This window comes from Erinaceus europaeus, chromosome 4, assembly GCF_950295315.1.
Source record: "Erinaceus europaeus chromosome 4, mEriEur2.1, whole genome shotgun sequence".
NCBI lineage: Eukaryota > Metazoa > Chordata > Mammalia > Eulipotyphla > Erinaceidae > Erinaceus > Erinaceus europaeus.
The window spans coordinates 67,777,446-67,792,369 of NC_080165.1; the positions used below are offsets into that span (position 1 = coordinate 67,777,446).

The 14,924-nt window shown below is 49.6% G+C and overlaps 1 protein-coding gene across 1 annotated transcript in view; it reads left to right on the forward strand.

Annotated features, from left to right (window-relative positions):
* The first annotated feature begins 200 nt into the window (after positions 1-200).
* TTBK1 (tau tubulin kinase 1) overlaps positions 201-14,924 on the forward strand; it is a 57,279-nt gene continuing 42,555 nt past the window's right edge. Inside the window, exons 1-5 of the mRNA XM_007530428.3 lie at positions 201-409; positions 3,573-3,737; positions 12,517-12,664; positions 12,955-13,028; positions 13,241-13,381. Coding sequence (XP_007530490.1) covers positions 3,627-3,737; positions 12,517-12,664; positions 12,955-13,028; positions 13,241-13,381 — 474 coding nt within the window. The 5' untranslated portion in view covers positions 201-409; positions 3,573-3,626. The remainder of the gene's footprint in view (positions 410-3,572; positions 3,738-12,516; positions 12,665-12,954; positions 13,029-13,240; positions 13,382-14,924) is intronic.

The window sequence follows — 14,924 nt, forward strand, 5'->3', positions numbered from 1 at the left end:
GAAAAGAACCCAAGAGCTGGAGAGACAGAGCGCGAGCCCCGAGGGCTGCGGGGGGCAGAGAAGGAGGAGAGCGGAATGTGATGTCAGAGAAGGGCGGTGATGTAAGAGCGGGCGGCGGGGCGGTGATGTCAGGGCTGGTGCTGATGCTGGCGGCGCAGTGCATTGTGGGCAGCTCCCCGCTTCCCCGCTGCCGCCTCCACCGCCGCCGCCCAAGGAGGATCCGGGCCGGGCCGGGCCGGGCCGGGATGGTCCCAGTCCGGAGGCGACCTCTGCCACTGCCGGAGGGAGGGGGTCGCCGAGCACCGCACTGAGCCGCCCACGCCCCCGCCCCGCCCCGGCCCCGGGGGATGCGTCGCCCCAAGCAGCTGCCTCCGCTGCCGCAGCCGCAGCCGCAGCGGGCACAGAGCAGGTGAGGCGGGGCGGGGCCTGCGGGCCGGGCGGGGGTCGGGACCGGGCTCCTTCCAGGGGCGCAGCTCCTCTGTCTCCGAGGGCCGAGGGCCGAGGGCCTGGCTCACCTCCAGGCACAGCCTTCTCCAGCTCCCCCTCCCTGCTGCCATCTCCGCCGGAGCTGGGACGCTGGCCTACACTGCCTGGGCCACATCCCGAGGCCTGATCTGGCTCCCAGCCCCCAGCACACAGACCCACCCTCTCTAGCCTGTCCCCCCCTGGGGCGTTACTCCTCACTTCTTGCCGCTGTCCACTGTCCTGAGCAAGGGCTTCACTCTTCTGTCACCCCTGACAAGTTCTTCCTAGCTGTCACCACACTCTGTCCCTTGTTCTCAGTTCCTCCATTTCCCCCACTAGCCTCCTTAGCTTCTTCCTCACTCCTCAACTGTGCCCAGAAGCCCCTTTCCTCCTACAATCACCTCCCTGTCATTATCTCACCTTATCTCTACCCAATACTAACCACCAGCTCGAATCAATCCAGTCACCCTTTGTCCCTTCCACCCCCTCGCTTCTTTTCGCCTGTTCCCGTTACCCCTCACTAGTCTCAGCTTCTTACTTGAGCTCCCAGATTGCTACACACACATGCTCACACCTTGCAAAGTTACACATCCACACCTATATTCACATGCCACAGTGAGTTCCCAACCACTCTGATACACCTCTCTCTCTCTCTCTAACACACACACACACACACACACACACACACACACACACACACACACACACACACTGACCCTACACTCTTAGATGCATAATCTCCGGGCAGATATTTATAAAAACAAAAAACAAAAGAAAACTCTCCCACACACTCAAGAGGTCCTGAGGAGTCAGTAGCAAGTCAGCCAAGTTCCTTGTGTTGGTGTATCCAGTCCTTGACTTTGCTGAGTATAGTCCTCTGAGGCAGAGTGAGACAGTGGTGAATAGGGAGCAGCAAATAGCTTTTATATACACTCCTGCCTCTACTCTTCCTTTCCCACCTCACTTATTCCTCCTAGACTTGCATGTCTGTAAAATGGGAGCAGAGCCCAAATTTTCCTTATCAGCCAGATACTCCATCATCATAGAACTGGAGTGCCTACCAGAAGTCACCCAGCCCAATATCATAAGGTTCTCTCTCTGAGGGTTCAATTGCTTCTTCAGTCTTGTCAAATCTGTCTCCTCTGCTTTTATTACAAAGCCCCTCTTCATGCCTCCCACTTTATCCTGCATGGCTCCAACAGATTTCTGATGCCCCACATGCCACTCTGGCAGAAAGAAGGCAGAGGCCTATATGATGTCTCCTCAATTTTGATATTCTGGGGTTGTGTGGATTGGATCCATCAGTTGAGTCACTTGAAGGACAGAGAGTGACAGACTGCATGTTAGTTATGCAAAGTGACTTTGCTATCTGAGGCCCCAAGGTGCCAGGTTCAGTTCCTGGCACTACCATAAGCCAGAGTTGAGCTATGCTCTGGAAGAAAGAAGGTGGCAATTCCCTTTTCCATGAAAATCTCTTCTCCACATGTCCCATGTGGCACACTGTGACTTGTTGAAGATTGTTTTCATACAGTTGCCTGTACCACCCCACCCTACCCTCTACATCAGGATGACAGAACTGCATTTGAAGCAGACAGGCACGTGGAGTCCCTATCCAATCCACAGGCATATCAGGCGTGTTCCTCCCTCCACCTTGTCTCCAGTGCCACCTGGAGAAACTGGAGAAATTTCCCAGCTGGAGAAACTTCCTCTCATCTGTGATTCTTTAAGGTCATTTTTGGGGCAGAAGAGTATGTTTACCAAAAGCACAGAGGCATGGTGGGGGGGAGAAAGAAAGAAAATTTCCTGGTTCTGATCCTGTAGTGGGTCGGTAGAGACCTCACAAAGTCTCTTCTGACTCCTTGCTCACACACTAGCACATCTTATAGCAACAGACACAAAACACACATTAGCATATGTAGGCAATATGAATATACACACAAAAGCATACACAGAATAATATGCAGACATATGTACACTCACACACAGGATAGGATCACACACACACACACACACACACTTCCTGGGTAACACTGGCAGACTTTTCCTCATATGTGGGATACTCTCCCTAACACCTGCCTTCTACCTAGTCTAATGCAACAGAACCATGTTCCTTCTTGTTGATCCCTGAGCAGACACAGACACAGACACAGACACAGACACAGACACAGACACAGACACAGACACAGACACAGACACAGACACAGAAAGGTGTGGTCAGAAGCTCTCTCACCTCATACTCAGCCAGAACTGCAGCTCCCTGTCACTCCTGCCTGCTGTCCCCAAGTCCCCTGACTTCAGCTTGCTGCTATCCCTCAGAGTGGTTGTCAATGCTACTCTTCCTCTAAAATCCACACATCTTGAGTCCATCCTCTTATGCTCACCCGTCACTTGTGTCCTCTCCTCTGCACACCATGACTGTGTCATGGACCAGGCTGAACTCTGGGTATGGTGTGTGCCTCTCAGTCCCTGTGTCTGTGCTCAGCACCCTCCTCAAAGGGTCCTCAGGGATCTCCCCACCTTCCTACTTATCACATCTCCCAACTTGGTTAGCAGGTCTCCACGAGTCTGGCATGTGTATCTCCCTTGGGTCACCTCATGATTAGCAGTGCTCCCCTTTCTACAAGCTTCAAACACACAGCTCCACGGTCAGTTTGTGGCACAGGAGATGTCTGGCTGGCAGGGTCACAAATGGAGTCACTGGGACTGGTCCTTCATGGCACAGGTGGCCCTAACAAGCAATGGTCATGATCTAGTATGCTCCCTTGGTTAGCAGGTCTTCCCCCACATCAGTGAGTGTGTGTCTTTTGGGAAACCATATTCCGGCATTATTTTCCTGTCCTTCTTCCATATTACATGTGTGTCCTGTTGCTGATCACCCCATCTTGAGTTTGTAGTTTGCATTTCCCTTTCTCTGATGGTATTTCCAGATTCCCTTCTGATTCTGCCTGGGTATTTATACAGTGCCTCACCTAGTAACCCCTGGAGCATCTGCCCCTTGAGTCCAGGAATGATGCTGCCAGGAGAGGGGGGCTCCCTTCCTCCCTATCTGCAGGGTGGTCCAGGGCATGCAGCCAGCTTCTCTGACCGCGCCTCCATACTCCCCCCAGGTAGATGGCCCCCCCAGAGCAGGCCCTGCGGACACCCCTCCCTCAGGCTGGCGGATGCAGTGCCTAGCAGCAGCAGCTCTTAAGGACGAAACCAACATGAGTGGGGGAGGGGAGCAGGCCGACATCCTGCCGGCCAACTACGTGGTTAAGGATCGCTGGAAGGTGGTGAGTGACTCCGAGAGGTAGAAGGACGGGCAAGGGGAGGAGGGATGGGAGGAGAGGACCTGGCGACTTGTTAAAGCAGGTGCCCTGGACGCCCCTAGGAGGGAGGTAGCTGTCCCCGTGGCCGTTTGCACACTGTTTTCTGGTCATTATTTTCGCCTACACGTGTGAACAACCACTTTCTCCCAGCGTCCTCTCTCCAGCCCTACGCTGACCCATCCCCTTCCCCCGCTAGGTCACGTTGGCCTGGCCGAGCTGGCAACAACTCCTGGTTGGATGTGGGAGCAGGAGCTGCAGAGCTCCGTGGGGGAGGGTGGGGGTGGGGGGCGTTTTGCTCTGCTAGACCTTGCAGAAGGGCAGTGAGTGAGCCTGTGTCCCTCGCTCCGATTCCGCAGAGGACACAGAGCTTGGGGCTAGGGGAAAGAGGCTCCGCAGGCTACTCCCACTGCATCCGCACTCCATCTTCTCCATCCACCCTCCTCCTCCCCTCACGGGTTCCTGCGGCAGGTGCAACATGCCGAGACTCCATCTCCCAGCGTGCCTTGCTTTTCCAGCCCAGGACTTCAGGCTGTTCCGCCTGCTGGGAGTTGTAGTCCGATCATGGAGGGGGAGGGGGTTGGGCCCGGATGGGAGGGGGACCCATGAGAGAGCAAGTGTGAGTAGGTGGCCCTGGTCTAATCTGCCGACCCGGTACAAATCAATTCCTTCCTTTCTTTCCATTGCTTGAAAGCGGTGGATGGTGGGGGGTAATCCTCTGGCTATTATGGGGGCAGGATGATGTGGGGTTGGGGTGACAGTGGGTGAGCTTGTAGGTCTGCACCGGGTGGGGAGGCAGCCAGAAAGGGTGAAGGAAGGAAGAGCAGAACTGATCAGGTCTGCATTCACCTATGTAAGTGGGGAGATAGGAGGGGGAGGCTCAGCTCACTAAGGGTGAGGGGTTGAGAAAAGAATGGGGTCTTGGTGCAGGAAGGTCTCCATAGCAACAGTCCACACCGACACCCCTTTCAGGACCCCTAGCAACTAGGGAGAGTTGCAGAGTTGGCAGCTACAGAAAAGGTGGGAATGGAGGGGAAAGGGGACAGAGACCTGAGGGAAGGGACTCCCCTCCCCCCCCCCCAGCAGAGAGAGGACTTACTAAGAGGAGAGGGACTGAAATTGGGGGAGGAGGTGCCTGAGAATGAGGGTCTGGCAAGATGAGCAGTGTCTCCACCCCCCACCCCCAAGAATTCCTTGTGGTTGTCTGGTTAAAAGCTTAGTTTCTGGGAGATTGAACTTTGTACAGAAGTGAGAAAAAGGTGGTGTTCACATACACAGTGAGTCTGAGTTAATTTTTTCAATGCTTTGTGGAGGGAGTGTGAGATAAGTGGAGAGAGGGATAGGGGTGTTGGGGGCAGATGTTCAGTCTTTGCCAGACCTACTGACCTCTCTTTGCCCTCGCTCACTCCCAGCCCCTGGAGAACTGGAGAGGGTGGGATGCCAGATGCTGCTTTCAGCCAACTCCCTGGGAGGGATGGGGCAGAGGAGGTAGGCAGAACTCAGGGACCAGGAGCAGGCTTCCCAGAGATGGACTTAGGCCAAAAGAAAAACCAAGGCCAGTAGCACTGGGTGGACTATTTTTAAATAATAACATTTTCTTCTCTTTGTTTTTGATGTTTTGTAGTTGTTGTTGTCTATAGTGGGTTCACTGCCCCCAGGCTGACTTTATTTATTTAATAGAAAGAGAGAGAAAGAGAGAGAGAGAGGAGAGAGAGAGAGAGAAAAGTCATAGCCCTGGTGCTTCCTTCAGTGTGGTGGAGGCCAGGCTTGAACCTGGACATTTTATTCCTCTTGAGAACTTCTCAGCATCAGAATAACAACATCACTTAAAAAAAAAAAAAATCTAGGGAGTCAGGCAGTACCACAGCAGTTTAAGCGCATGTGGCACGAAGCTCAAGGACCAGGGTAAGGATGCTGGTTCAAGCCCCCGGCTCCCCACCTTCAGAGGAGTCGCTTCACAGGCGGTGAAGCAGGTCTGCAGGTGTCTATCTTTCTCTCCCCCTCTCTGTCTTCCCCTCCTCTCTCCATTTCTCTCTATCCTATCTTAACAACAATGACATAAATAACAATAACAATAATAACTACAACAATAAAACAATAAGAGCAACAAAAGGGAAAAATAAATATTAAAAATTTGAAAGAAAAAAATTAATATTTTTATCACTTTTTGTTGCTAGGCACTGTGTAAAAACACCTTGCATGTATTATCTGGGCAACCCGTGGAGTAGACACTATTATTATCACTGCTTCACAGGTCTGGAAACTAAGGCACAGATACTAGCTGACTTGCCAGATGCTTGTGGTAGGTTGAATCATACCTGTCTGACTTCTGGGTCAATAGTCACCCAGCTGTGCTGTCTCCCAAGAGTTCGTCCACCCAAGAACCATAATCAGAGAGCTGAAGCTATCCTGTGACCAATTCTAGAGCAGTGCTCTCATTTGACAGAAGAAGAAAAGGGGGGAGAATCAGAGAAGTTAAGAAACTCATGCCAGTTCACCCAGATCTAAATTAAGAAATCAACTTTCTTTTTTCCTCAGGGGAGGCTGGTCCTCTTGAGTCATGCTGCTCCTCCAATTGGGGAAGATTCTCTGAGATGGAGGGGATCCTGAGAAAGGAGGATGGGATAGAATCTGATGAAGGGACAATATGCCCATTACTAGATTTTAGGCAGGGTCCCATTACTGACTTTTGGGGCCTGGGCACTTTGACTTTTGTGTGCCCCTTCTTTCATAAGAAATAATAAGATTATGGGAAGAAGAGAGGTTGTACCACTGTGTCAACAACTATGTCATCAACCATTAACCTCCCAAAAAAAGTGGCAGGGGGCGGGAGAAAAGTAATAAAAATTGCATTACTCTTTTGCTATTAACAAGAATTGATAAATACTGTAGATGACAATTTTCTTTTGGTCCTGAAAGTTCTTTTTTCCTTCTGATTTTTCAAAAAACATTAAAATATTTTCCTACTTATTATGGTCCTATTCACTCTGCCTGCTGTGCCCATGAATAAGTCAGCTCAGACCAAGCCTCACAGTCATGGAAGGGAGGTGCAGATGCCCTGTTCCCCATCCCACAGTTCATAATTGTGTCCATGGGTGGGAATAAAAAAGGAGAAATAGGCTCTGCTTGAAAATTAAGGTGCTAGAGAAATGCCAGTGTACATGCTGGGAAATGCAGAAGTAGGTGTCATAAATGTCTTAGCTGCTGGAGCCCACTTTACCACCTCATGCAAGAATTTTGAATGTGGCAATTCTGGCCTTGAATTTTATTTCTATTTATTTATTTATTTATTTATTTATGGCTCCAGGGTTATTGCTGGGGGTTGGTGCCTGCACCATGAACCCACTGTTTCTGGAGGCTATTTTAAAATTATTTATTTATTCCCTTTTGTTGCCCTTGTTGTTTTATTATTGTAGCTATTATTGTTGTTGTAACTGATGTCATCATTGTTAGATAGGACAGAGAGAAATGGAGAGGGGAGGGGAAGACAGAGAGGGGGAGAGAAAGATAAGACACCTGCAGACCTGCTTCACCGCTTGTGAAGCGACTCCCCTGCAGGTGGGGAGCCAGGGGCTCTAACTGGGATCCTTATGCTGGGTCCTTGTGCTTCACGCCACGTGCCCTTAACCCGCTGCACTACCACCTGGCTCCCTGGCCTTGAATTTTTTTTTTTTTAATTTATTTATTCCCTTTTGTTGCCCTTGTTGTTTTATTGTTGTAGTTATTATTATTGTTGTCGTTGTTGGATAGGACAGAGAGAAATGGAGAGAGGAGGGGAAGACAGAGAGGAGGAGAGAAAGATAGACACCTGCAGACCTGCTTCACCGCCTGTGAAGCAACTCCCCTGCAGGTGGGGAGCCGGGGTTCGAACCGGGATCCTTATGCCGGTCCTTGTGCTTTGCGCCACCTGCGCTTAACCCACTGCACTACAGCCCGACTCCCGGCCTTGAATTTTTAAATTACCTTTCTCTCTCTCTCTCTCTTTTTATCTTCTTCCTCCTCTTCCACCTTCTCTTACTTTTTTCTTTTCTTTTTTCTGCCTACCAGTGCAATTCTACTGTTGCCAGCAGACTTTTTTCCCTTTCCTTTTTTGTTTTTGTTGCCACAGGGATTATCTCTGGAACTCAGCACCTGCATGACAAATCTACTACTTGGTGGCCATTTTTTTTTCAAAAAAAAAAAAAAAAGAAAGAAAGAAAAAGAAACACTTTGTAGAACAGAGAGAAATTGAGAGGGAAGGGAATATAGAAAGGGAGAGAGAAAGAAACATCTGCAGCACTGCTTCACCATTATGAAGCTTTCCTCCTGCAAGTGGAAACTAGGGGGCTTGAACCCTGGTCCTTGCACATTGTAATGTGTATGCTTAACTGGGTGTGCTAGCTCCCAGCCCCTCCCTTTCTTTTTAACTGGACAGAGAGAGAGAGAGAAAGACAGATAAAGAGAAGAAGAGATGCCCCAATACTGCTCCAATGGAGCTTCCTCTGGTGTTATGCATGGTCCTCCCATGTAATTCTGGCAGCTCAAACCTAGTTCTATGCTCCTGGTAAAATGTGCACTCTACTAGCTGAGCTGTTTCCTGGTCTCTGGTCTAGAATCTCCTTAACCCAATGTGGTTAGTTGATGTGGTTTTGTATCACATTGCCTGACTTAAAAAGAAACTTTGCTACATACCAGCAGTGTGACCTGGCAGAACTCTCTATGCCTTAGTTTTTCTTCTGTCCAAAATGGTGACTCTGATAACCTCCCTCACCTGTGTTGTGGGGAACCTTTGGGGGTGAACTGAAGTGGTGTACGTGAGTCTAGAGCACAGAACCTGAGATGAATTTGTGGTTCCCTATCGCCCATGGAAATTCCGTGTTCACACACAGCAAACCATAAAGGAATTTAGAAGATGCTAGAATCTCCTGAGTTTCAAGCTCCCCAGAGACAGACATGCCGTTGCTTCCCTTGAGTCTGCATCTGTTCCTTCCCAGTTCAGAAATTCTTCTAGAAATCTGACCTTAACCTTCATCTTAATTAGAGAGAACCTCTGGTTTCTCACTGGTCTTCCTCTTTCCCATTCCATTGTCTCTTTTCCTGGGCACAAAAACTTTCAAGATTCCATTCAACCTTCCACTTCTCTTCTTGAGTCCTCCTTGCATTCTTTTCTTTCTTTCTTTCTAGAATGGTTTCTGTTGTAACTAGCCGGAAACTCCTTGGTTCTGTTCTGTCCCCCTCCTCCCTCCATTCATGTTTTCCACCTCTAGGAAACATGTATTAAGTGCTGGATAAATGCTAAAGGGAGGGCTCAGATATACAGGAAGGGGGTGCAGTGTGTGTGTGTGTGTGTGTGTGTGTGTGTGTGTGTGTGTGTGTGTGTAGGGGGGGTTACAGGCTGACTGAGCCCGGCAGCTTTAATCTAATCAACAGGACCACTAGTCTGTAGAGCTCATGGGGACACAAAGGAGCTCTCAGGTGTGCAGAGAGGGCAGGCTCCCCCAGAGAGCAGGCTGCCGGAGGGAGGAAGAAGAACCTGTACAGCATTTGTTGGTTTTGTTTTTTCTTATTTGGACATCATGCTTATATTTTATTTATTCTAATATTTTAAAGTTATTAATAGTTGGTTATACTTCATGCATATACAGTTCCACTGCTCCCAACAAGCTTGTTTGTCCTTTTTAATTTCAGAAGCTAGGGTGAGAGAGCACCACTCCCCGACTCACAGAGCATCCTCTGAAGCTGCTCATGGTGCTCCCAAGTGGCACCAAAGCTCAGACTCTGGTCTTCACCCAGGGCAAAGTGTAAACTCTCCTAGTAAACAATCTTGAATTAGTCAGCCCAGACCAAGCCTCAGGGTCAGGGAAGAGGGGGTGCAAATGCCCTGCTCCCCATCTCACTATCTGTAATTGTGTCCACGGGTGGGGATAAAGAAGGAGCCCTTCCTTGTACTTATTTCTCTCTTTTCATTCTTCTCTCTTCATTTCTTTCTTCCTTTCTTTCTTTTTTTTTGCCTCCAGGATTATCCCTGGGGTTCAGTGCCGGTACTAGAAAACCACTGCTCTTACAGCCTTTTTTTTTTTTTTTTTTTTTTTTTTGATAGGACAGAAAGAAATTGAGAGAGGAGGGGAAGAGAGAGAGAGAGAGAGAGAAAGAAAGATAGACACCTGCAGAACTACTTTACTGCTTGTGAAGTGACCCCCTGCCCCTGCAGGTGGGGAGCTTGGTGCTCGAGCCAGGATCCTTGCACTTCATACTATTTATGCTTAACCCAGTGCACCACCACCTGGTCCCTTTCCCTTTCTTTTTTTCTTTCTTTCTTTCTTTCTTTCTTTCTTTCTTTCTTTCTTTCTTTCTTTCTTTCTTTCCCACCAAGGTTATTATTGAAGCTCGGTGTCTACATAATAAATCCACTGTTCCCAGTGGCCATTTTTATCTTCTTTTTCCTTTTAGTTGATAGGACAAAAAGAAATTGAGAGTGGAGGGGGTAAAAGAGAGATACCTGCAGACCTGCCTCATGGCTCGTGAAGCTTCTCCTCTGCAGGGCAGGACTGGGGGCTTGAATGTGGGTCTTTGTGCATGGTAACATATGTGCTTAACCAGGTGCACCACCATCCAGCCCCTCTTTTCATTTTATTTTGTTATTTTTAAATTTTTAAATATTTATTTTCCTTTTTGTTGCCCTTGTTTTTATTGTTGTTGTAGTTATTGTTGTTGTTATTGATGTCGTCGTTGTTAGATAGGACAGAGAGAAATGGAGAGAGGAGGGGAAGACAGAGAGGGGGAGAGAAAGATAGATACCTGCAGACCTGCCTCACCGCCTGTGAAGCGACTCCTCTGCAGGAGGGGAGCCAGGGTCTTGAACTAGAATCCTTATGCCAGTCCTTGCGCTTTGCTCCACGTGCACTTAACCTGCTGTGCTACCACCCGACTACCTTTATTTTATTTAAAAATTTTTTAAATATTTATTTATTATTTATTCCCTTTTGTTGCCCTTGTTATTTTATCGTTGTAGTTATTATTGATGTCATTATTGTTGGATAGGACAGAGAGAAATGGAGAGAGGAGGGGGAGATAGAAAGGGAGAGAGAAAGACAGACACCTGCAGACCTGCTTCACTACTTATGGAGCGATTCCCCTGCAGGTGGGGAGCCGGGGACTTGAGCCAGGATCCTTCCGCCAGTCCTTGCACTTTGTGCCACCTGAACTTAACCCACTGCGCTACTGCCCGACTCCCTTATTTTTCAAATTTTAACGACAGATATACGGAGAGAAAGACCAGAGTACTGCTAACTTCTGGCTTATGGTGGCACTGGGGATTGAATCTGGAACTTCAGAGCCCCAGCCAAAAAATTTTTTTGCATAACCATTATGCTATTGTCCCCAGCCATGGCCCACTGTTTAAAATAAAATATTAATTTAATTTAATTTTTTACTCGTAAGAGAGAGGGGAAAGAAAGAGAGAGAACTAGAGCATTACTCTGGCAATATATAATACTGGCAATCAAACTTGGGAGCCCCTGTCTGAGAGTCTAACACCTTATTCACTGTGCCACCTCTCAAGCCACTACATATCTTTCTTAAGTCTATTGAATTCCAATTGGGAGGTTTACACCTTCTCACTGACAGCTCCCCCCCCCCCATCATTGCCACAGCACCCTCCTCTCTCAAGGCCCTGGACCTCTGACTTGCAGTGATTTGTCACCTGCCCTGTAACTCAACCTTCCCACCTCTCCTTCCTCACTCTTGCTCCACCACAATTGTGCTTACTGCCTCTTCGGAACACTTGCCCTGAACACCCCAAAGAACTTGTGGATCAGCTGCATAATCCAGGAATAGACGAGTTCCTTCCAGAAGCGGCTGGGTGATGGCACACCAGGTTAAGGGCACATAGTAGAAGTCCAAGGACTGGCGTAAGGAACCCGGTTCAAGCCCCCAGCTCCCCAGGTGCAAGGGGGGATCAATTCACAAGCGGTGAAACAGGTCTGCAGGTGTCTTTCTGTCTCCCTCTCTGTCTTCCCCTCCTCTCGATTTCTCTCTGTCCTATGCAAAAAAATTGAGGGGAAAAAATTGAGGGGAAAAAAAAAGGCTTCAAGAACAGTGGACTCATAGTGCAGACACTGAGCCCCAGAGATAACCCTGGAGGCAAAAAGTTTCCTTCCAGACATTCACGCCAACCACGCTGCCCGGGGCCCCTTCCCAGAGAGGCAGCCTCTCTTGGTCTAGAGCCACAGCCGCTGGCAGGGCTTGTCGGCAGTGATGTGAGCTCAGCATCTTGCATGGATAGCCAGCACCCTTCGCTGAGTCCCTCCCTAGAAGTCCCCCCAAATACTCACTCCCTTGGGGTCCCTTTCAGGAATCTGCTAGCCCCAGGAAAGCCTTGCTTCCCTGGAGAGTTCACCCTGGAAATGGGAAGCTCTGGAAATTGGTTTTTTTCTTCTAGGGAGCAGAGCTCATTCTAGGCCGCAGCAAATAGTGCTATTTATAGTTCTTCCAGGGAAGAAAATGTCTAAGATGACCAGTTACCTCTTCAGAATCCTCCATAGAGTTGTCTCTATGAGGTCAGGGGACTCATACCTCTCCCATTGCCCACTCTGAGGTGTGTGTGTATGTGTGTGTGTACCCACACGCTCAGCAAATATGTGGGACCGAGAAGGAAAAATGGGTCCTCCTTCCAGGGTAGCCCCATCAGTGAAGGGCACAGTCCAGCAGCAGATATGCTAAGGTGTTTCTGACCCCTGTGTCTCCTTCCCTGCCCCCATCTCTGTAGCTGAAGAAGATCGGGGGTGGGGGCTTTGGTGAGATCTACGAGGCCATGGACCTGCTGACCAGAGAGAACGTGGCCCTCAAGGTGGAATCTGCCCAACAACCGAAGCAAGTACTCAAGATGGAGGTGGCTGTGCTCAAAAAGCTGCAAGGTTCGAATCCAGGGCAGGAGGGTGGATGGGGGTGGGGCTCAGCTGGTGATCAGGAAGTCAGTGGGCCAGGTGAGCCAAGACCAGCATGATAAATGGGTAAAAGGCAGGAGGAGATAATGGAATGTGATTGGGGAGTGTGTGTGTGTGTGTGTGTGTGTGTGTGTGTGTGTGTGTGTGTGTGTGTGTGTATGTGTGCGCGCACAGTGTGCTCCAGGAGCCCACCCCAGGGTTGGTGGTGTGGAAGGTGCAGCAAGAGCTGGGAGCCCCCTCCCCCAATCTGTGCCCCTCAGGGAAAGACCATGTGTGCAGGTTCATTGGCTGTGGCCGCAACGAGAAGTTCAACTACGTAGTGATGCAGCTACAGGTGAGTGCCGGGGCCCAGACTCACCCAGCTCTCCCCAAGAGTCTGAGCTGTGGTTCCCCAGATGGGGTGGGGGGAGGGAGACAGTGGGTGCACCCCACCCACACCCCTAGGAGAGGGGCATGAGCACAAGCCTTTGGGGGTAAGGCTCGACACAGTGTCACAGTGGTGGTGGTTGGGACGACAGCTGAGACAGCCCCCCCCCCCCATCCCAGGGCCGGAACCTGGCGGACCTTCGGCGCAGCCAGCCCAGGGGTACCTTCACGCTGAGCACCACGCTGAGGCTGGGCAAGCAGATCCTCGAGTCCATCGAGGCCATCCACTCTGTGGGCTTCCTGCACCGGGACATCAAGCCGGTGAGGCCTGCCCACCCATCCTCCAGGGCCACACCCCCTCCTCTTCCTCTCTAGGTCCCTTGGGTTCTGCTTCAGAACCACAGAGGAGGCACAGCCTCCCTTGTCAGCCCCCCCACCTTCTGTTTCCCACCTGATCTCCCTCCCTTCTGTCTCCCAGTAACACGCACCCCTACCTGCCTCTTAGCTAGGCCCTTGCCCTCTCCTTTAGTCTCTCGCTCTCTATCATCTCTGACCTGAAAAATCCTTGAGCCTAGAAGAGTAAAGGGGTAGGAAAGGATGAGGGATGAGAAGAGGACTGGGAGTCAGGTGGTAGTGCAGCAGGTTAAGCGCACGTGGTGCAAGTGGAGCAAAGCGCAGGGACCTGCGTAAGGATCCCGGTTCGAGCCCCCGGCTCGCCACCTGCAGGGGAGTCGCTTCAAAGTGGTGAAGCAGGTCTGCAGGTGTCTATCTTTCTCTCCCCCTCCTCTCCATTTCTCTCTGTTCTATCCAACAATGACAACATCAATAACAATAATAAAAAAGGGCAACAAAAAGGGAAAATGAATAAATAAATATTAAAAAAAAAAGAAGAAGAGGATGGAGGCATGGGATCTACTTGGGAATTCCAAGTCTGAGCTGGCAAAATAGCTTACTTGGATAGTGCATTGCTTTGCCGTGTGTGCAAGCCACACGGCCCCCACTATTAAAAGGAGCTTCAGTATTATGGTCTTTCTTTTTCTCTCTCTCTCTATCTATGGAAAAAAAAATTGGGGATGGAATTCCATGTTGCTTATTTGGGAAGAAAAGTCACTGCAGGGATCTGGGAGATAGCCCACTTCATCAAACATACACTTTGCTGTGTTCAGGGACCCAGGTTAGAGCACTGGCCATCACACAAAGGGGAAGCTTCAGAAGCAATGAAACTCATGTGATGTCTCTCCTCCTTCTATCTATCTCCCTTCTCTGCCTTTTACCTTCTATCTGGGAAAAAAACAAAAAAGTCTGTTGGGAACACTGGAGTCTCTCAGGCACAAAGTTCCAACAAGAGCCTGGAAACAAAAGGGGGAAAAAAAAATCCAATATAAAGGGTGTGAAAACTGAAAGATGAGTTGAATGCCCTAAGGTCACATGGCAAAGTAACACAGGTCTCGGGAGTCGGGCAGTAGTGCAGTGGGTTAAGTGCAGGTGGCGCAAAGCGTAAGGATTAGCTAAGGATCCTGGTTCGAGCCCCCGGCTCCCCATCTGTAGGGGAGTTGCTTCAAAGTGGTGAAGCAGGTCTGCAGGTGTCTATCTCTCTCTCCCCCTCTCTGTCTTCCCCTCCTCTCTCCATTTCTCTCTGTCCTATCCAACAATGATGACATCAATAACAACAACAATAATAACTACAACAATAAAACAAGGACAACAAAAGGGGATAAATAAATAAATAAATATTTTTAAAAAAATAACATAGGTCTCCTGCTGCATTAGAGCAGGACAGTGCCTAAGCCACTCTGTCCTGGTGGAAGGTCCCAAGGATTTCAAGCTGAATAGCCCTCAGCCCAAACCTAGCTGAGCCATCACT